General features: G+C 44.2%; 1 protein-coding gene across 2 annotated transcripts in view; it reads left to right on the plus strand.

Moving 5' to 3' along the window:
- LOC311109329 (phospholipase D1-like) overlaps window positions 1-20554 on the plus strand; it is a 32246-nt gene extending 11692 nt beyond the window's left edge. For both annotated transcript variants that reach the window (XM_084152176.1, XM_084152175.1), the window contains exons 2-26: window positions 4088-4262; window positions 4507-4670; window positions 4772-4914; window positions 5261-5372; window positions 5461-5526; window positions 5633-5691; window positions 5799-5891; window positions 6275-6427; window positions 6741-6890; window positions 7420-7503; window positions 7892-7973; window positions 8123-8233; window positions 8532-8717; window positions 8823-9042; window positions 13693-13824; window positions 13971-14089; window positions 14225-14338; window positions 14444-14554; window positions 14641-14729; window positions 14945-15058; window positions 17199-17248; window positions 17527-17661; window positions 18162-18315; window positions 18476-18593; window positions 18712-20554. In XM_084152176.1, the coding sequence (XP_084008302.1) occupies window positions 4124-4262; window positions 4507-4670; window positions 4772-4914; window positions 5261-5372; window positions 5461-5526; window positions 5633-5691; window positions 5799-5891; window positions 6275-6427; window positions 6741-6890; window positions 7420-7503; window positions 7892-7973; window positions 8123-8233; window positions 8532-8717; window positions 8823-9042; window positions 13693-13824; window positions 13971-14089; window positions 14225-14338; window positions 14444-14554; window positions 14641-14729; window positions 14945-15058; window positions 17199-17248; window positions 17527-17661; window positions 18162-18315; window positions 18476-18593; window positions 18712-18936 (3123 nt within the window). In that variant the 5' untranslated portion in view covers window positions 4088-4123 and the 3' untranslated portion in view covers window positions 18937-20554. The remainder of the gene's footprint in view (window positions 1-4087; window positions 4263-4506; window positions 4671-4771; window positions 4915-5260; window positions 5373-5460; window positions 5527-5632; window positions 5692-5798; window positions 5892-6274; window positions 6428-6740; window positions 6891-7419; window positions 7504-7891; window positions 7974-8122; window positions 8234-8531; window positions 8718-8822; window positions 9043-13692; window positions 13825-13970; window positions 14090-14224; window positions 14339-14443; window positions 14555-14640; window positions 14730-14944; window positions 15059-17198; window positions 17249-17526; window positions 17662-18161; window positions 18316-18475; window positions 18594-18711) is intronic.
- The last annotated feature ends 472 nt before the right edge of the window (window positions 20555-21026 follow it).

Here is a 21026-nt window from a genome sequence, read left to right on the forward strand (position 1 = left end):
GCTCACACACATGCTCGCACACGCAAGCATGCACACACACACACACTGCGGTTGCTGATCTTGCCACACTCTTTTTCTGGGTCAGTCTGTTTGGAGCCATCTCTCTAATCCCCTCTTTCTATCGCTCACTTGTTTCACCATGTCTGAGCAGCTCACCTGGCTCAGTGTCTCTGTCAACACACATAATCTCAGACAGTCACAATCGTGTTCAGGAGCGCATGTCTGACCTGTTTTAGATTATTTGAATCTGCTGTTTTAAGTTTTAAAGAACACACACACACACACACACACACACACACACACACACAAACACAAACACACACACAGAAATAATGCTGGATTAAACACTGCTGTGTCATACCTCCACCTTTCTCCTGTCTCTCTCTGATAATCCTATTGTTTAGTGTCTGCTCTGTGACCAGAGAGAGGGAGAAAGCGATATAGAGGAGAGACAAGAGATAGGATTAACTTTATCTTTAAATAAAGCTGGAATCCGTAGCTGTGTAACTGCCAAGTCCGTTTGCGATATTACAACAAAGACGGTACTTCAAACAAAGAACATCGTTTTTTTCCCCATCAGACATCAGTGCATATCACTGCACACGCAATAGAACAGCAGAGTATGTACTACACATTTATTTTACCACAATGCTCCATTTCCTAAACAAAATAAAAACAATAACAAATGCACCTGGGGTGACTGTTTCACCTTATGCGGATCTCAAATCAAATTGTATTTGTCACATGCTTCGTAAACAACAGGTGTAGACTAACCAGTGTACATTATTTTTTTGTAATTATTATTTTTTTTTTAAAGGGGGTAGATCAGTTTAATATTGCAGATAGATTGTAACTTCCATCAATGTAATTGTCTGCATCACTTCCAATCCCCCATGTTAAAAAATAAAATAAAAAATGTATATATACAGTGAGGGGAAAAAAGTATTTGATCCCCTGCTGATTTTGTATGTTTGCCCACTGACAAAGAAATTATCAGTCTAATTTTAATGGTAGGTTTATTTGAACAGTGAGAGACAGAATAACAACAAAAAAATCCAGAAAAACGCATGTCAAAAATATTATAAATTGATTTGCATTTTAATGAGGGAAATAAGTATTTGACCCCTCTACAAAACATGACTTGGTACTTGGTGGCAAAACCCTTGTTGGCAATCACAGAGGTCAGACGTTTCTTGTAGTTGGCCACCAGGTTTGCACACATCTCAGGAGGGATTTTGTCCCACTCCTCTTTGCAGATCTTCTCCAAGTCATTAAGTTTTCGAGGATGTCGTTTGGCAACTCGAACCTTCAGCTCCCTCCACAGATTTTCTATGGGATTAAGGTCTGGAGACTGGCTAGGCCACTCCAGGACCTTAATGTGCTTATTCTTGAGCCACTCCTTTGTTGCCTTGGCTGTGTGTTTTGGGTCATTGTCATGCTGGAATACCCATCCACTTCACTGTGGGGATGGTGTTCTCGGGGTGATGAGAGGTGTTGGGTTTGCGCCACACATAGCCTTTTCCTTGATGGCCAAAAAGCTAAATTTTTGTCTCATCTGACCCAGAGTACCTTCTTCAATATGTTTGGGGAGTCTCCCACATGGCTTTTGGCAAACACCAAACGCGCTAGCTTATTTTTTTCTTTAAGCAATGGCTTTTTTTCTGGCCACACTTCCGTAAAGCCCAGCTCTGTGGAGTGTACGGCTTAAAGGTGTCCTATGGACTGATACTCCAATCTCCGCTGTGGAGCTTTACAGCTCCTTTATGGTTATCTTTGGTCTCTTTGTTGCCTCTCTGATTAATGCCCTTGCCTGGTCCGTGAGTTTTGGTGGGCCGCCCTCTCTTCGCAGGTTTGTTGTGGTGCCATATTCTTTCCATTTTTTAATAATGGATTTAATGGTGCTCCGTGGGATGTTCAAAGTTTCAGATATTTTTTTATAACCCAACCCTGATCTGTACTTCTCCACAACTTTGTCCCTGACCTGTTTGGAGAGCTCCTTGGTCTTCATGGTGCCGCTTGCTTGGTGGTGCCCTTTTGCTTAGTGGTGTTGCAGACTCTGGGGCCTTTCAGAACAGGTGTATATATACTGAGATCATGTGACACTTAGATTGCACACAGGTGGACTTTATTTAACTAATTATGTGACTTCTGAAGGTAATTGGTTGCACCAGATCTTATTTAGGGGCTTCATAGCAAAGGGGGTGAATACGTATGCACGCACCACTTTTAAGTTATTTATTTTTTAGAATTTTTTGAAACAAGTTCTTTTTTTCATTTCACTTCACCAATTTGGACTATTTTGTGTATGTCCATTACATGAAATCCAAATAAAAATCCATTTAAATTACAGGTTGTAATGCAACAAAATAGGAAAAACGCCAAGGGAGATGAATACATTTGCAAGGCACTGTACACATAGTACCAATACCGAGTCGATGTGCAGGGGTACGAGGTATTTGAGCTCCTTGCGGTCTGATGCCAAGACGTTGCCATACCAAGCGGTGATGCAGCCAGTCAAGATGCTCTTAATGGTGCACTTGTAGACCTTTTTGAGGATCTGAGGCCCCATTCCAAATCTTTTCAGCCTCCTGAGAGGGAAGAGGCGTTGTCGTGCCTTCTTCACGACTGTGTTGGTGTGTGTGGATCATGTTAATTCCTTAGTGATGTGGACACGAGGAACTTGAAGCTCTCAAACCTGCTCCACTACAGCCCTGTCGATTTGGATGGGGGTGTGCTCGGCCCTCCTTTTCCTGTAGTCCACGATTAGCTCCTTTGTCTTGCTGACGTTGAGGGAGAGGCTTTTGTCCTGGCACCACACTTCCAGGTCACTGACCTCCTCCCTATAGGCCGTCTCATCGTTGTCGGTGATCAGGCCTACCACCGTCATGTCGTCAGCAAACTTAATGATGGTGTTGGAGTCGTGCACGGCCACGCAATCGTGGGTGAACAGGGAGTATAGGAGGGGACTAAGCACTCACCCCTGAGGGGCCCCCGTGTAAAATATTGTCCCATGTACATTGTGTAATTTACTGATGGGCCCGAACTAGCCCCATGGGGATATCCCAGGGCATTACGATCGGGTCATGTAAATCTGTGCTCTGATTTGATGATTACTTGGGTGCTGCCTGCTGTGGGCATGTGGGCAGGATTGAAATAAACCCAACCCAGGGAAACTGTTGCGTAGCCTTCATTCCATGATATACAATTTTTTCCTAATCATTTCGCAAATCTCTGTTTTGGACGAGTTACTTTTATGGTCAAAATTATCCTATTTACACATTGTAGTCAATTTTAACACTATAATATTTGTTTTGATGCCACATATGCCGCTTTTACATTTTAGTCATTTAGCAGACGCTCTTATCCAGAGCGACTTACAGTTAGTGCATACATAATTTGTTTATTTTTTCATACTGGCCCCCCCGTGGGAATCGAACCCACAACCCTGGCGTTGCAAACGCCATGCTCTACCAACTGAGCTACATCCCTGCCGACCATTCCCTCCCCTACCCTGGACGACGCTGGGCCAATTGTGCGCCGCCCCATGGGCCTCCCGGTCGCGGCCGGCTACGACAGAGCCTGGATTCGAACCAGGATCTCTAGTGGCACAGCTAGCACTGCGATGCAGTGCCTTAGACCACTGCGACACTCGGGAGTACAAAAGGAAACGTTTATTTTTGGGTTCAGTTGGATGTTAAAGAAAGCGGAAGCAGCCTATATTTTAGCATTAAGCCGTGGCTTACAGAGAAGACAGCCTATGGCAACAGTGGGTGCAAGCTATTGTGTTTCCTCCAGTCCTCGTTGTCTTTAATAGCCTGCTACTAAAGGCCACTCCTGATGTGCTGCTATTCACCAGTTCCCATTCAAACACTCTTACCAGCTCCTAATGTTTACACATCTTAGCCTATAGCCTTTATCTGCATATTTACACACACACAACCTACTGCCATGGGGGTAACAGTAACACTAAGTTTGCGGTCAGATTCCATAACCTTGTCCTTGAGGTCATGTTGTCTACCTGGTTGAATAGTTTGATTCTCTCTGTCTCTCCCTCTCTCCCTCCCTCCCCCCTTTACCTGTCCACCAGGTGAGCCCTGGGCTCCGAGTGTGCTAGCCAATAGCCATGCTACGCCAAGGTGAGCCAACCAATAGCACGTTGCACCTGGTTGCTACGGATATGAGTGAAATCATGGAGAATCTGGACACTCGTGAGCTGGACCTAGGAGACGGGGAATATGACACTACAGACTTTAGACTCCCAGGTAGGGTGTGTGCAGATGCGTGTGTGTGTGTGCAAATGTTTTATTTATTGATTGATGGATTAGTTTATAAGAAGACAGTTTTACCTATCTAACTATTTATAACCTATTAATGATCAACAAAGTGTGTGTACTGTGGTCAGTTAAGTATTGATCAAGGTGTTGACTGACAGTGAGGAATGTTATGTCTTAGAGAAGTGTGTGTGTGTAGTTTCTGACGTGTGTGTGTGTGTGTGTGTTCCCCCAGAGGAGCGTCGGGGCTTTGCATCTGTCTACAATACTGTGGGGTTTAAGGAGGCGGAGGCCAAGGTGTTTCTCTCCTCTCCCATCACCGCTAAGATACTAGAAGTGGAGAGATTCACCTCTGCACAGGACCGCTTCAATATCACCTCACAGCGCAGTGTCAACAAGGTACACACACACACACACGCACATTCCTCAGCAAAGGACCACAACACACACAAACACACACACACTCAGCCACACCCTTTATATTTTTCCTGTCTGTGTAGAGTCTGCCTGCGGTATTTAAGATTGAAATGAGACATGGAGAGTTCAGCTGGGTGGTCAAGAGGAAGGAGAAACACTTCATGGACCTCCACAGAGAACTGCTCCGATATAAGACTTTCATGAGAATACCTCTACCCTCCCGCAGGTACACACACAAACAATTGATTCCCATTTAAAATCACATTTTCCCTAACCCTTAACCCTAAACCTCTCACCCTATTTCTAACACTAATTGGAACCCTAACCCTAAACCTAACCCCTAAGCCTAAAATAGCCTTTTTCCTTGTGGGGACCGGCGAAATGTCCCCAAATGTTCCTTCTTTTGACTTCTGGTCCCCACAAGGATAGTAAAACCAAACACACACACACAGGTAGTATCAAAGATGTTGAAACTGAAAAGACACTAACAATTTCCTATTGACTCCCTCTCTCCTCTCCTCCTCTATTTCTCTCTCCATCCTCTCTCTCTCCCCCATCTCTCTCTCCTCCAGCCACACAGTGAAAAGGCAGAGTGTTCGGAGGTCAGAGGTCAGGGCCATGCCCACTCTGCCGCGGGGGAGCGGGGACGAGCTGGCCCGGGAGGAACAGGTGTCCAGCAGGAGGGTACGCCATTCACAAACACATTTGTCAATCACCTGTTAATCACCTGCTCTACCCTTCCTAACATGTGGTATGTCTTTATTGGTTACAGAAAGCATTGGAGGACTACCTGAACAAGCTGCTGAAGATGTCTATGTACAGAAACTACCATGCTACGGTGACACATACACTCACTCACTCACTCACTCATGCGCACACACACTGCTGGAGATGTCCACATTACGAGGAAATGTTTAACTTTCTAATGTTCTTGTCTCTCTTAGATGGAGTTTATAGACGTCAGCCAACTGTCCTTCATCCATGATCTGGGACCTAAAGGCCTGTAAGTAACTCTACACTATCTACAGTAACTAACTACTCATCACCACCATGATACTTCAGTCAGGAAGAGAAGTCTTCTCTAAATACGTTTTCTCTTCATTTCCCCAGAGAAGGGATGGTGTACAAGCGGTCAGGTGGTCATCGTATCCCAGGACTTAACTGCTGCGGTCACAGCAAGATGTGCTACCGCTGGTCCAAACGGTCAGTACCCTGAATAATAGATTAAATATTAAGTTGTGCTATCGCTGGTCCAAACGGTCAGTAGCCTGAATAATAGATTAAATATCAAGATGTGCTACCACTGGTCCAAACAGTCAGTACCCTGAATAATAATTTAAATATCAAGATGTACTACCGCTCGTCCAAATGGACAGTACCCTGATAATGGATTAAATATCAAGATGTGCTACCGCTGGTCCAAACGGTCAGTACCCTGAATAATAGATAAAATATTGAAGTCTGAGACTGATTCTATCCTCTGGAGTCCAGATGTTGTCTCTCACATCTCCTCTTACTGCTCCAGCTGATACTGCTGAGCTGTGCTTTAATAATAAACTAGTGTGTGTGTGTGTGTGTGTGTGTAGCTGGTTGGTGGTGAAGGATTCGTTCCTCCTCTACATGAAGCCAGACTCGGGAGCCATTTCCTTTGTTCTCCTGGTGGACAAAGAGTTCTGCATCAAAATGGACTCCAAAGACACAGAGACCAGACACGGAGTACGCATTGACAGCCTTTCCAGGTGGGTGGGTTTGGGTAAGATGCTGGTTGTAAAAAAGTATGTTGCTATGTTGCTCTCTCTCTCCCCCATCTCTCTCTCCTCCAGCCACACAGCTTTGCTTTATCTTGGCCAGGTCGCAGTTGTAAATGAGAACTTGTTCTCAACTGGCTTACCTGGTTAAATAAAGGTCAAATAAAATAAAAAAATAAAATAAAAAAAATACCTCGCCAAGGAGCTTGTATTGAAAAAAACTGAAATTATTCAGACGATCATTGAGTAAAAAGGAGTTTCAACAATCAGTGTTATTTTTTGTGTGTGTGTGTCTGTTCTGCAGGGCCCTGGTGTTGAAGTGCAGCAGCTACAGACATGCCAGGTGGTGGGGTCAGGCCATCGAGGGCTTCGTCCAGAAACATGGCTCTGCCTTCCTGACCGACCACCGCTTCGGTTCCTTCGCCCGCCAGGAGCACAACATCCCAGCCAAATGGTATCCATGGCTACACCACAATCATTAACCACAACACATTTAATACAGTCAGAGTTAAACAACACCCAGTCTGAACATCAAGTCAGAACAATGCAGAATATACATTTCAAATGGGAAATTACTCTGGTAATGTATTTTTTCAAGACACATTTACTGTACACACCAAAGGCCCAGTAGAGCATAAAGGGCAGCTAGTGTGCCAGGTGGGTTATCCCAGGTAATCCCAGGTACACTTTGGCCCAGGTACAGTTTGGCCCAGTTACAGCCCTTAAAGGTATCTGTCTCACTGGAGTAACCTGACACAAAGAGAGGGAAAGTGACACTGGGCTTCTCATCACCTGTCACCTGCTAGGGCAACATTATACTGTCTGTGTGAGACATGGAGGGGGTGTGTGTGCTTGCGTGCGTGGGAAAATGTGTGTGTCTGTTTCCCCAAGAGAGAGAGGGGGGGAGAGATAGAGAGTGAGTATGAAAGTGACAAAGCGCTGTGTTTTAGAAGTGTGTGACTATACTATGACTCTGTGTGTAGGTATGTGAATGGGAAGACCTACATGGCTGACGTGGCAGACGCTCTGGAGGAGGCTAAAGAAGAGATCTTCATCACTGACTGGTGGTACGTGTGGGTTGTTTATTTTGTGTGTGTGTGTGTGTCCGATGCATATGGAGAGCACATAGCGGTCACACCTCCAAGGCAGACTGTGGTCAAACAGATGGGTTACAATCAGAGACCTGGAATACTGTTACACCCACCCCACACAGCTGTCAGACGCCAGTGTGTGGGTATCTCACATTTGTCTACCCTCAGAGCCTGGTTCCTTTCTAGGTTTCTTCCTAGGTTCCTGCCTTTCTAGGGAGTTTTTCCTAGCCACCGTGCTTCTACATCTGCATTGCTTGCTGTTTGGGGTTTTAGGCTGGGTTTCTGTATAGCACTGTGATAACTGCTGATTTAAAAAGGGCTTTATAAAATACATTTGATTGATTGTGTGTGAGTGTGTTTTCAGGCTGAGCCCTGAGATCTTTATGAAGAGGCCGGTTGTCGAGGGAAACCGCTGGCGCCTTGACTGCATCCTGAGACGCAAAGCGGTGAGCAACAAAACCCTGTCTCATTGGTCCATTCACAGACCACATTATAAAGCACCCCTCAAACTGTCCCAGTGTGGATCTTTTTATTGATACAATTATTTGATTATGTTGTGATTAGGAACAGTGTCTCTGTCTTTCTGTTGCTATAGCAACAGGGAGTGCGTATCTTTGTGATGCTGTATAAGGAGGTGGAGCTAGCTCTGGGCATCAACAGTGAATACAGCAAGAGAACATTAATGCACCTCCACCCCAACGTCAAGGTAGGTAGTTGTGTGTGTGCGTACATACGTGTAAAATGTGTTTACAGTATGTTTATAGTGTATAGAGCACAGGAGGTTGGGGACACCTTAATTGGGGAGGACGGGCTCATTGTAATGGCTGGAGCAGAATTTATATGGAATGGTATCAGATGCATGAAACACATGGTTTCCATGTGTTTTTGATGCCATTCCATTTGCTCCATTCCAGCCATTATTGTGAGCCGTCCTCCGCTCAGTAGCCTCCACTGGTATAGAGGTATGCGTGTATGTAGTAAAAGTGTGCGTGTTTCTTCCGTAGGTGATGCGTCATCCGGACCATGTCTCCTCCTCCGTATACCTGTGGGCGCATCACGAGAAGATCATCATCATCGACCAATCAGTGGCCTTCGTGGGTGGGATCGACCTGGCGTACGGTCGCTGGGACGACCGAGAGCACCGTCTGACGGACGTGGGGAGTGTGACGCGCTCTGTAGCCCTGGAGCAGGTCAGTCTGAGTGTCACATGATCACTAGCCAACACAGAGCATGTGAGGACCAGACATCCACACCAACTTTTCTGTCTTTCTGTCTCCTGCCTCCTGTCTCCACAGGCTGAGGGTTCCTCCTTCAAGATGGCCACCGCACCGACCGATGGTTCTGCCCCTAGCAACGGGAAGGGTGCTGCTGCCCTGGTAGTGGACTCAGGGGACCAGCCCAAGTTGAAGGGGCTGGGGAGGATCAGGAGGACACGGTTCAGTATGAAGAGACACCTGCAGAAACATGGACTGGTCCACGCCGACTCTCTTAGCAGTGTGGAGAGCTCAGAAGAGAGTGAGTCCACACACACACATATCATAAACACATGCAGAAGCTAAACGATGTCCAAACTGTTGTATTTTACTGTCTCATTCGCTGCTTAGTGTATCTAACCGTCGTGTCTAACTGTTTTGAATGTTTAACATCACTAACTCTTCTTTACTAACTACTCAACACAACGCTACATTGATGCTGGTGCTCTGCTTATCACTTGGTAAACGATACCAGTGTTAGCATAGCAAACTACTCAGTTCACGCTAGCATTATGTAGATAGAAGAATCAGATCTGAAGCACCCGTTTTGAACTTCCACTCACCACCAAATATGTCCAGTGGGAGAAGATGGAACTAGATGAAACTTGGCCGACATTCTACTAATTTTCTGATCGATAAAACATTAGATCTCGATACAGTTTTCTGTTCCCAAAACTAGAATGTGTTATACTTGACCCTTTGGCAAAGTTTAAAAAAAAATCGTTATTTAGAAGGAGTGCAAGGGCGAATTGAGTAATTGCACACATGGACTTCACAGAGAAGGCGTTTTGTAACGGAAATATGCAAATACATGCTAAAACGCGCCAATAGTATCTCGTTAGCTCATGCTTGGCTCTGCCCACCTCCTTGCTTGTTCTGCCAACTGTGCTTCATTTGCTCCCATTGGAAACAATGCCGATAAGATATCTTGTGTTAGTTACCAGTATCTTTGGTAGTACAGTACTAGCTCGCTATCCCCATTTTGGTCTGGAGTCTCCCAGAATTGGAAATTCACGCACTAGCACGCATTTAGAGACCATATACTTCAGGTGCGGAGAGAGGGACAGGACCATAGTCTGCAGAGGTTAAATAGCAGTCTGTGTGTCCAGGTTGGACGAACAGCGTCAACAGCCAACACAATCTGATCCTTACTAGAGGTGTGGAGCTGAGACTGGCCCCTCCCATTGGGTTGGTACAGGCTGGTGAGTGAGCCTCTGATTGGAAGATGCGCTGTGGCGGCGGGGCTTCGACTGTCCCGCTGCTAAACTTATCACCCAGTGTGCTTTGCAGTGTTCATCACGTGTGTCTCTCTGAAAGAGTGCAAATATCTCAGGAGCCTCATTTATAACCGTTGTGTAAATTTTACACAAAAGATCTGTAAAGACTGCGCACGCACCAGAATATTGAGATTTATCAACTTGGCACATGCCATAAATAGGGATGTTTCCCATTATAAATCAGACCTGTTGTGAAACTGTGTGTGTGAATGAGCATTATAACTCCACCTGAAAACCCCCATCATTCACCTTTTATGGTGACAATAACGCCCTTATTTGCTGTATACTTTGGAATTATTGGAATTAGGCCAAGACAGTATCTAAAAGAAATAGCAATGGTGAACTTCATCAAGGTCTTTGGAGATTTTGGCAGAATGTTTTATTTTGCGGTGACATTTGCTGTATCTGCCCTTGTCTGAAAGACAAAAATTATTGCACATTGTTGTGGACCTGTAAACAGATAGTTGGAATTCAATAATGTTTTGCATTGACCTTTTCCTGAACCTAAATATGCTGCACTGCCCGCGAATTCTGAAACGTTGTCTACTCAGAAATAAAATGTAAACTACATTAGGCCTACTTACAGTGGTAGTTTACACACTTCAATGCTAAATATCAACTGTCTGTTCACCTGTTAAATTCTATATGTTATAAAACGTGCTCCCTTTCGGATGCAGAGAGCAAAAATCTGAAAGTATAATAGCCTATCTTTTAGGCACAATGAGAGATGCGCATGGTAAGTTAATGTATGGCTACTTTGGGAATATGAACTCATCATGGCCAGAAAAGGTGAGGAATCTATTCTGCAATGGCTATGGTATGTACAGTACCAGTCAAAAGTTTGGACACACCTACTTATTCAATGTTCTACATTGTAGAATAATAGTGAAGACATCAAAACTATGAAATAACACATATGGAATCATGTAGTAATCAAAAAGGTGTTAAACAAATCAAAATATATTTTATATTTGAGATTCTTCAAATAGCCACCCTTTGCCTTGAGGACAGCTTTGCACACTCTTGGCATTCTCTCAACCAGCTTCACCTGGAATGCTTTTCCAACAGTCTTGAAGGAGTTCCCACATATGCTTAGCACTTGTTGGCTGCTTTTCCTTCACTCTGCCGTCCGACTCATCGCAAACCATCTCAATTAGGTTGAGGTTGGGTGATTGTGGAGGCTAGGTCATCTGATGCAGCACTCCATCACTCTCCTTCCTGGTAAAATAGCCCTTACACAGCCTGGAGGTGTGTTGGGTCATTGTCCTGTTGAAAAACAAATGATAGTCCCACTAAGCCCAAACCAGATGGGATGGCGTATCGCAGCAGAATGCTGTGGTAGCCATGCTGGTTAAGTGTGCCTTGAATTATAAATAATTCACAGACCGTGTCACCAGCAACGCACCCCCACACCATAACACCACCTCCTCCATGCTTTATGGTGGGAACTACACATGCGGAGATCATCCGTTCACCCACACCGCGTCTCAGAAAGACACAGCGGTTGGAAAAATCAAATTTGGACTCCAGACCAAAGGACAAATTTCCACCGGTCTAATGTCCATTGCTTGTGTTTCTTGGCCCAAGCAGGTCTCTTCTTCTTATTGGTGTCCTTTAGTAGTGGTTTCTTTGCAGCAATTTGACCATGAAGGCCTGATTCACACAGTCCCCTCTGAACAGTTGATGTTGAGATGTGTCTGTTACTTGAACTCTGTGAATCATTTATTTGGGCTGCAATTTCTGAGGCTGGTAACTCTAATGAACGTATCCTCTGCAGCAGAGGTAACTCTGTGGTGGTCCTCATGAGAGCCAGTTTCATCATAGCGCTTGATGGTTTTTGCGACTGCACTTGAAGAAACTTTCAAAATTCTTGAAATGTTCCGTATTGACTAACCTTCATGTCTTAAAGTAATGATTGACTGTCGTTTCTCTTTGCTTATTTGAGTTTTTCTTGCCATAATATGGACTTGGTCTTTTACCAAATAGGGCCATCTCCTGTATACCACCCCTACCTTGTCACAACACAACTGATTGGCTCAAACACATTAAGAAGGAAATCAATTCAACAAATTAGGTTTTTAGAAGGCACACCTGTTAATTGAAATGGATTCCAGGTGACTGCCTCATGAAGCTGGTTGAGAGAATGCCAAAGAAAGAAGAAAAACCCTTGAATGAGTAGGTGTGTCCAAACCTTTGACTGGTAGTGTATATATGTAAGTATTATGTAGGCTATTATGTTTATAAATGAAATATTATTTACAATATTCAGACGTAGCCTACAAACGTCTGTTCTACCGTTAAACTGCGCATTGGTCCGCATAGAGCAAAATACTTGAAGTGTATCTGTTTATTTACTGCTGTGAGGTGGGTCTAATTAAGAGAGATGGGATGAATGTTAGCCTATCCTAACTTGTAGGTCTATAGGCTATTTCAGACAAGGTGAGGATTTATTCTGCAATGATCGTGGAAATTAAATAAATAACAGGAAATAGATGCCTATTTCAAACTATTTTAGAATGCAAAGATATAAATAAATAGGTTTTCGCTCTTCTAACTAATGGCAAATGATTGCATCTAATTATATTTAGCTATCTGTTTTTTTTTGTTCTGAATAAGGCTGTCATCATATATTTCTGCACAAGGCTACTACTAGCCTACTGTTGCCTTCTTGCAATGCAATACTTCAACCACTAGAAAATGTGCGTACGCATGGTCTAAAGTTTACAGAAGGATAAGCACATTCTCACATCAATTTCAGTTTTTATAAATACCAACTTCTGCGTGAACTGGCGCACACATGTCTTGGGGCATATTTTGTGTGTATGGCAACGTTTATAAATGAGGCCCCAGGTCTTTCTGCACTGTGTGGTGTGGCGTGCATGAAAGTGTGTGCTCGTGTCAAGTCTTTGTTTGTACAAGGTTAGGTAAATAAGAATCCCCCATGATGCAGACTAGGGCCTCTGCAGTGTGTTTTATGGCAGAAGGATTTCAAGGAATATGGAGGAGGCAAAGACCCACCCAGACATATTATCCCTCAAAATAGCAGTTTACTGCAGCATGTGCACACACACACACACACACACACACACACACACACACACACACACACACCTACCTTCTGGTTGTGGTTATGCCTAAGAATATTCAGTAGTAAAAAATAAATCCTCAGATCACTATGTTTTTACTACTGTGAATGTTGTTCAGGTGGGCACAACAGTACTTAACCGTGTAGCTAGACTCAGAAAGGACCTTTGCTGCTTGTAAATGAGCTGACATATCTGTCTGAAACAGGATGGGCTGTGACTCCGTGTCATGGCTGTCTGGGTGTGGGGGGTATTGTGTGTGTGTACGTTTGGGGACTCTTGACTCCAACTGTCTTTCTCTACTCTGGCTTCCACTGTTTGTATATGCATTGAGGAAACAAATCCTGATAAAACGAATTTAAACCTCTAAACTAACTCTGACCCTCACTACTTATAATAACCAACCTCTCTTGGAGTCTCTTCTGATTTCCGCTGCCCCCTGCTGCTGGTTTTGGGCAGTGCAGGGAAACATTTTCCTGGTCAGATCAGAGTCAGGAAAACCTACTGGCCTACTTGATGTTTAACTTCTATTTGTCTGTGTCTGGCTGTTAGAGACAGTGCGTAGCATGCAAACAGGAATAGGAGGGGTAGGAGAGTTGGTTGGAGATACAAGGTTCTGGCACGGGAAAGACTACTGCAACTTCGTATACAAAGACTGGATCCAACTGGACAAGCCTTTTGACGGTAAGCACATCACCTGAACACACATCTGAACCTGGTCAGACAAACACACACACACACACACACACACATATATGCACACACACACACTTGAACCTGGTCATGAACACACACCTACCTGTGCATGACTGTATCCCTGGTCTCGCCAGACTTCATTGACAGACACACCCACCCAAGGATGCCGTGGCATGACATCGCCTCCGTGGTTCATGGGAAGGCTGCCAGGGATGTGGCCAGACACTTCATCCAGCGCTGGAACTTCTGCAAGGTCAGACACAGGTCACAGTGATGTCACTAGGGGTCAGAGGTCACATGTCCAACTCCTTCACAATTTCTGTACAAGAACAGTATTTTGGTATTTGATCATTTCTCTCTGTCTGTCTCTCTCTCTTTCTGGCTCTAGATAATGAAGCCAAAGTATCGTTCTCTCTCCTACCCGTACCTCCTGCCCAAGTCTCACACTACCGCAGGAGAGATCAGATACCAGGTCCCCAACTGCATCCCTGCAAAAGTACAGGTAAACACACACACACTAACACACGTACACACCATCCTACACACAAAAGTTTTATGGCTTGAAACTGCACATTTCCACGCTCTCCCTGTGTCTGTCCCCTGTCAGATCCTGCGGTCAGCGTCCGACTGGTCAGCTGGTATAAAGTACCACGAAGAATCCATCCACAACGCCTACGTCCACGCTATCAAGAACAGCCAACACTACATCTACATAGAGGTACTGTTGTACATATACAGTACATGCCATAACACTACATAGAAGCATGTTACACTACACAACGCCTATGTCCTTCTGTTTCTCAGAACCAGTTCTTCATCAGCTGTGCTGATAACAGACATGTCTTCAACAAGATAGGAGATGCCATCGCTGCACGCATCATCCAAGCATACAAGTAAAACACACAACCCCCCCCTCCTCCACACACATGAACACACACACGTACAAACACAATATTACACGTGCAGCAGACACACACTCACTGAGAATAACCTGTTCCACATGTCAACTGTTAGGTTTGGCAACAACAGCTTTCATGAGGATGTTTCCACTGTTAAAGGTCAACTCTTTCTGCGGGGGGGGGGGAAAATGTGTGTGTGTGTCCTTTAGGGAGGGTAAGAAGTTCAGAGTGTATGTGGTGACCCCCTTGCTGCCAGGCTTCGAAGGAGACATCAACACAGGAGGAGGCAGTGCCATTCAGGCTGTCATGCACTACAACTACAGGTGTGTGAGCGGCACGCCATCAAATTAGACATGTCTGTCTGTGTAATGTATCTCTGCTGTAATATAAGGGGAGGCTTGGGATGGGACTTGAGAGGCCAGTTAAAGGGTTCATACACTACCAGTCAAAAGTTTGGACACACCTACTCATTCAAGGGTTTTTCTTTATTTTTTACAATTTCTTACATTGTAGAATAATAGTGAAGACATCAAAACTATGAAGTAACACATGGAATCATGTAGTAACCAAAAAAGTGTTAAACAAATTAAAATATATTTTATATTTGAAATTCTTCAAATAGCCACCCTTTGCCTTGATGACAGCTTTGCACACTCTTGGCATTCTCTCAACCAGCTTCATGAGGTAGTCACCTGGAATGCATTTCAATTAACAGGTGTGCCTTCTAAAAACCTAATTTGTGGAATTGATTTCCTTCTTAATGCGTTTGAGCCAATCAGTTGTGTTGTGACAAGGTAGGGGTGGTATACAGAAGATAGCCCTATTTGGTAAAAGACCAAGTCGATATTATGGCAAGAACAGCTCAAATAAGCAAAGAGAAACGACAGTCCATCATTACTTTAAGACATGAAGGTCAGTCAATACGGGACATTTTCAAGAATTTTGAAAGTTTCTTCAAGTGCAGTCGCAAAAACCGTCAAGCACTATGATGAAACTGGCTCTCATGATGGCCACCACAGGAATGGAAGACCCAGAGTTACCTCTGCTGCAGAGGATAAATTCATTAGAGTTACCAGCCTCAGAAATTGCAGCCCAAATAAATGATTCACAGAGTTCAAGTAACAGACACATCTCAACATGAACTGTTCAGAGGGGACTGTGTGAATCAGGCCTTCATGGTCGAATTGCTGCAAAGAAACTACTACTAAAGGACACTAATAAGAAGAAGAGACCTGCTTGGGCCAAGAAATACGAGCAATGGACATTAGACCGGTGGAAATTTGTCCTTTGTTCTGGAGTCCAAATTGGAGATTTTTGGTTCCAACCGCTGTGTCTTTGTGAAACGCGGTGTGGATGAACGGATTATCTCCGCATGTGTAGTTCCCACCGTAAAGCATGGAGGAGGTGATGTTATGGTGTGGGGGTGCTTTGCTGGTGACACTGTCTGTGATTTATTTATAATTCAAGGCACACTTAACCAGCATGGCTACCACAGCATTCTGCAGCGATACGCCATCCCATCTGGTTTGGGCTTAGTGGGACTATCATTTGTTTTTCAACAGGACAATGACCCAACACACCTCCAGGCTGTGTAAGGGCTATTTTACCAAGAAGGAGAATGATGGAGTGCTGCATCAGATGACCTGGCCTCCACAATCCCCCGACCTCAACCCAATTGAGATGAGTCGGACGGCAGAGTGAAGGAAACACAGCCAACAATTGCTCAGCATATGTGGGAACTCCTTCAAGACTGTTGGAAAAGCATTCCAGGTGAAGCTGGTTGATAGAATGCCAAGAGTGTGCAAAGCTGTCATCAAGGCAAATGGTGGCTATTTGAAGAATCTCACAAAAAAAATCTCAAATATAAAATATATTTTTATTTGTTTAACACTTTTTTGGTTACTACATGATTCCATATGTGTTATTTCATAGTTTTGATGTGTTCACTATTATTCTACAATGTAAAATGTTTTAAAAATTAAGAAAAACCCTTGAATGAGTAGATGTGTCCAAACTCTTGACTGGTACTGGAGGGAATGGCCGGCAGGGATGTAGCTCAGTTGGTAGAGCATGGTGTTTGCAACGCCAGGGTTGTGGGTTTGATTCCCACGGGGGGCCAGTATGAAAAATACAAAAAATAATGTATGCACTCACTAACTGTAAGTCGCTCTGGATAAGAGCGTCTGCTAAATGACTAAAATGTCAAATGTAAATGTACCTCTTTTTACACAGAGTAGATACAGAGAAGACCTGCCTTCACTTTACAACCACAGCAGTAAAGTGAATGTGTGTATACTCCACCCATGGAGAAAAACTTTATGGGTCAAATTAGCATCCTTGTGGAAACACTACATCACACACTGGCTAGGCTGTCTACACACCCCTCCCTGTTCCTGTCTCATCAATCTAGAAGTGATAGGTAATGGAGTTAATATTCTCTCTCCTCTCTTTCTCTCGCTGTAGAACCATGATCAGAGGAGATTGTTCCATCATATCTCAGCTGAAGAGAGAAAGTAAGTAATGTGTTTGTGCGTGCATGCCTGTGTGTGCATGGTTGTGTGTGTATACCAGGAAAACGGGAAGTTCATGTCATGCCAGTTGCCACATTACACAGTTAGGCTACCCTCTTTACCAGAGTGGCATCATACTGACCAGTACAAACAGCCAACCACAGTGTAACACACCCACCTAGCAGAACACAGACCTACTCTTTGATTAACATCTCAATTACAGACTGTCTCCCTATGGTTCATGGTTCTCTGTTTTATTTATGGTTCTTTGTGTGTTTCAGTGGACGAGCAGTGGATGAACTACATCTCATTTGCTGGTCTGAGGACCCACGCTGAACTGGAGGGACGCCTGGTCACAGAGCTCATCTACGTCCACAGCAAGATGCTCATCACAGATGACAACACCGTCATAATAGGTGGGTGTGTTTGGATTTGTGTGTATTGTTAGGTATTACTGCACTGTTGGAGCTAGGAACATAAGCATTTTGCTACACTTGCGATAACATCTGCAAAATATGTGTACGTGACCAATACAATTTTATTTTATTTGTGTGTGCAAGTTTGGATTATTGTACGGCGCAAATCTGTAGCCTACACTCTACACTACCATCTGCTGGTCAGTGTTATTACTGCATTCTGGTCCACCCATCCATCCATCAATTTACTAATTTGCTGGTCAGTGTTATTACTGCATCCTGGTCCCATCCATCCATCCATTTACTCATCTGCTGGTCAGTGTTATTACTGCATCCTGGTCCATCCATCAATTTACTCATCTGCTGGTCAGTGTTATTACTGCATCCTGGTCCATCCATCCATCCATTCATTTACTCATAGTCAAAGAAGAGCTTAAGAAAGTCCTAATGACAGACACAAAGGACACACACACCTAACACTTCCTCTGTGCGTGTTGTAGGTTCGGCCAACATCAACGACCGCAGCATGTTGGGGAAGCGTGACAGCGAGGTGGCGGTGATCGTTGAGGACTCGGAGACTGTTACCGCGGTGATGGATGGACAGGAGTACCAGGCTGGTCGCTATGCACTGGCACTACGCCTAGAGTGCTTCAGGTGTGTGTTTGTGTCTGTGTGTTTGTGTGTTTGTGTGTGAGCCTTCAAGTGCTTTGACTTACGACCTCACTGAGGAACCAACTCTTCTCTTTAATGCTGAGACTTTTTCCCTTCTCTCTCCCGTCCCTCAATCCCATCCTTCTCTCCCTCCTTCCATCAGGACTATCCTAGGGGCCCATACTGATCTGTCTATAGACGTGTCTGACCCTATCAGTGATCACTTCTACAAGGAGATTTGGATGACCACCTGCGCTCGCAACGCCACTATCTATCAGAAGGTACACAAACACTAACATGCAACATTAGCACTAACCCAGTCAGTTTTATGCCATAGTGCTAACTATGCTTTGCTATCACAGAGAGTACAGAATTGAACTTCTCCCTCTTTCCCCCCAGGTGTTCCGGTGCCTTCCCTCCAGTGATGTCAGGAACATTCTAGAACTGGAAGGCTACCTGGCCAAGCCGGGGTTGGAGAGGGAGGATTCTGCACGCGCTCATGAGGAGCTGAAGAAGATCCGTGGCTTCCTGGTCCAGTTTCCGCTCTACTTCCTGTCTGAGCAGAATCTACTTCCTCCCATCGGCTCCAAGGAGTCCATGGTCCCCATGGAGGTTTGGACCTGAGACCAGAGACTTCACACACTCCACATTCTATACCAGAGAACTCTACCAGCGTCCGGAGTGAGGAGCTCATTCCACTCTGGAGTGTGTGCCTGAAAACCAGACATCACCTTCACGTTTACATTAAAAAGAAGAGAAGAAAGGAGGAGAGGAGAATGGAGTGATTAACTGTGGGACCTTACACAGACCCGTCTGTGTAGTTTAAGGGAATGTAACAGACTGTGCTCTGCTCTGTAACTGTTCTATACTGTTTACTAACACTAGGGAACCGTATGAAAATGTATGAACTCACCAACTGTAAGTTGCTCTGAATAAGAGCGTCTGCTAAATGACTAAAATGTAAAATGGAACACCATGAGGGCTGGAGAATGCAGCTCAGACTCCTCTGCGGGATGTTTCTATGAAAACATACTAAGGCCTTAGAATAATGTCAGACAAAAAAAGACAGAGGGAGAAAAAAATTGAGAGTGTGATATCAGAGACTGTTAGAAAGGGAGAGGGGGGAGGAGAGAGAGCTCTGTGCCCTTGCAGTCACGTTGTGAAAGTTGATCTTAAAGCCCTGCCATGTATCTAACCTCTAACCCTGACCTTAACTCCAAAATGAAGTCACATGAACTCAACACAAGTGCCAATTATTGATACAGTCATGTTAATGCAGTATACCTTCTCTTACATTCCTCATCCTCATTCTGTGGATTTCAGACTATGACCTTAAAGACCTCTGTTTCTACTAGTGGGCCTTTAGGTCTCTAGAGGCCTAGACACCCTGTACAACAGCAAAACACAAAGGGACATTGTCTTCCATGTTGGCATGTTGTGTATGATGCTGCATGTAGCTGTTAACATGCTAGCTAGTCACTGCACGTATCTATTAGCATGAAAACAAGTCAGAGTCCGCTGTGTGTGGCTGGTAACTTGGCATGTTAGCTACCAGTCAGTCCATGCAATCATTAGCATGTAGCTAGCAAGGTTGGACTTCATTGAAGGCAGTCAGTTCAGGAAGTGATTTTGAATAAAAAAATAATGTTAAAACTTTTGAAATAAATACCTGCTTCTTTTCAGTTTATTGAGAAGTCCTTGAAAATAAATGCGCTTTTTTTCGATTCTTGAATTGAATTGTAGTTTACTTCCTGAATTGACTGCCTTCAATTCGAATTGAGCCCAACCCTGGTAGCTAACTAATATTCTCACCGTTTGCTTGGTACTAAATGGCTGGACTGTGGTCACTATACCAACAATAAGTTATCTTTTTACTTTTCTGACTAACAGTTCCATCAGAGATAAGAGGTCTCCATGGGAGGAAGTCCTAACTCATAACTGTCTCATATCAGAATGTATCAACCAGAATGTATCAACAATGCTCTGTCCTCTGTCCCTCTTTCTCTCACTGTCCTTTTCACTCTGTTCCTTCTCATTTATTTTCTCTGTCCTGTCTTTGTTCATCACTCGTCCATTTCTCTCTTTCACTCTACTCTATCTTTCATTAGCCTGTTTCTATAAATTGCACTTTTTGCACAGACTGATTGTGTCTTGTAGGAAAACACAAATAATGATAATTCATGTATTTAATTATTTGTGCATTGATTAAATTAATATGAACAATTAAACATTTCAGGTTTTCTTCAGTGTCATGGTGTCTTATTTATTTATTCTTAGTAGAACCAGGTTAGTCTGTTGAGAGACAATTTGCATTTACAATGATGACCTGGCTAGAGGAAAAACATTGCAATGAAGAGCCCTGTCTGTCTGTCTGTCTGTCTAGAGAAGATGATTTGTTGGCATTATTCTTCACAGCGGCAAATTATTCAACCTTTATCCTTAAGACCTTTATAATCAGCCCACATCTCTTCGAGAATTCCCACTGCCAGTAGCGCTGTCCCTCTGTTATCCCATCACACTCCACCCATCCCCCGACAGTGCTAGAGAGACTAGGGGCGGCAGGTAGCTTAGTGGTTAAGAGCGTTGTGACATGTAACCGAAAGGTCGCTGGTTCTAATCCCCGAGCCAACTAGGTGAAAAATCTGTCGATGTGCCCTTGAGCAAGGCACTTAACCCTAATTGCTCCTGTAAGTCGCTCTGGATAAGAGCGTCTG

This window comes from Coregonus lavaretus (assembly GCF_964263955.1).
Source record: "Coregonus lavaretus genome assembly, chromosome: 34".
Lineage (NCBI taxonomy): Eukaryota > Metazoa > Chordata > Actinopteri > Salmoniformes > Salmonidae > Coregonus > Coregonus lavaretus.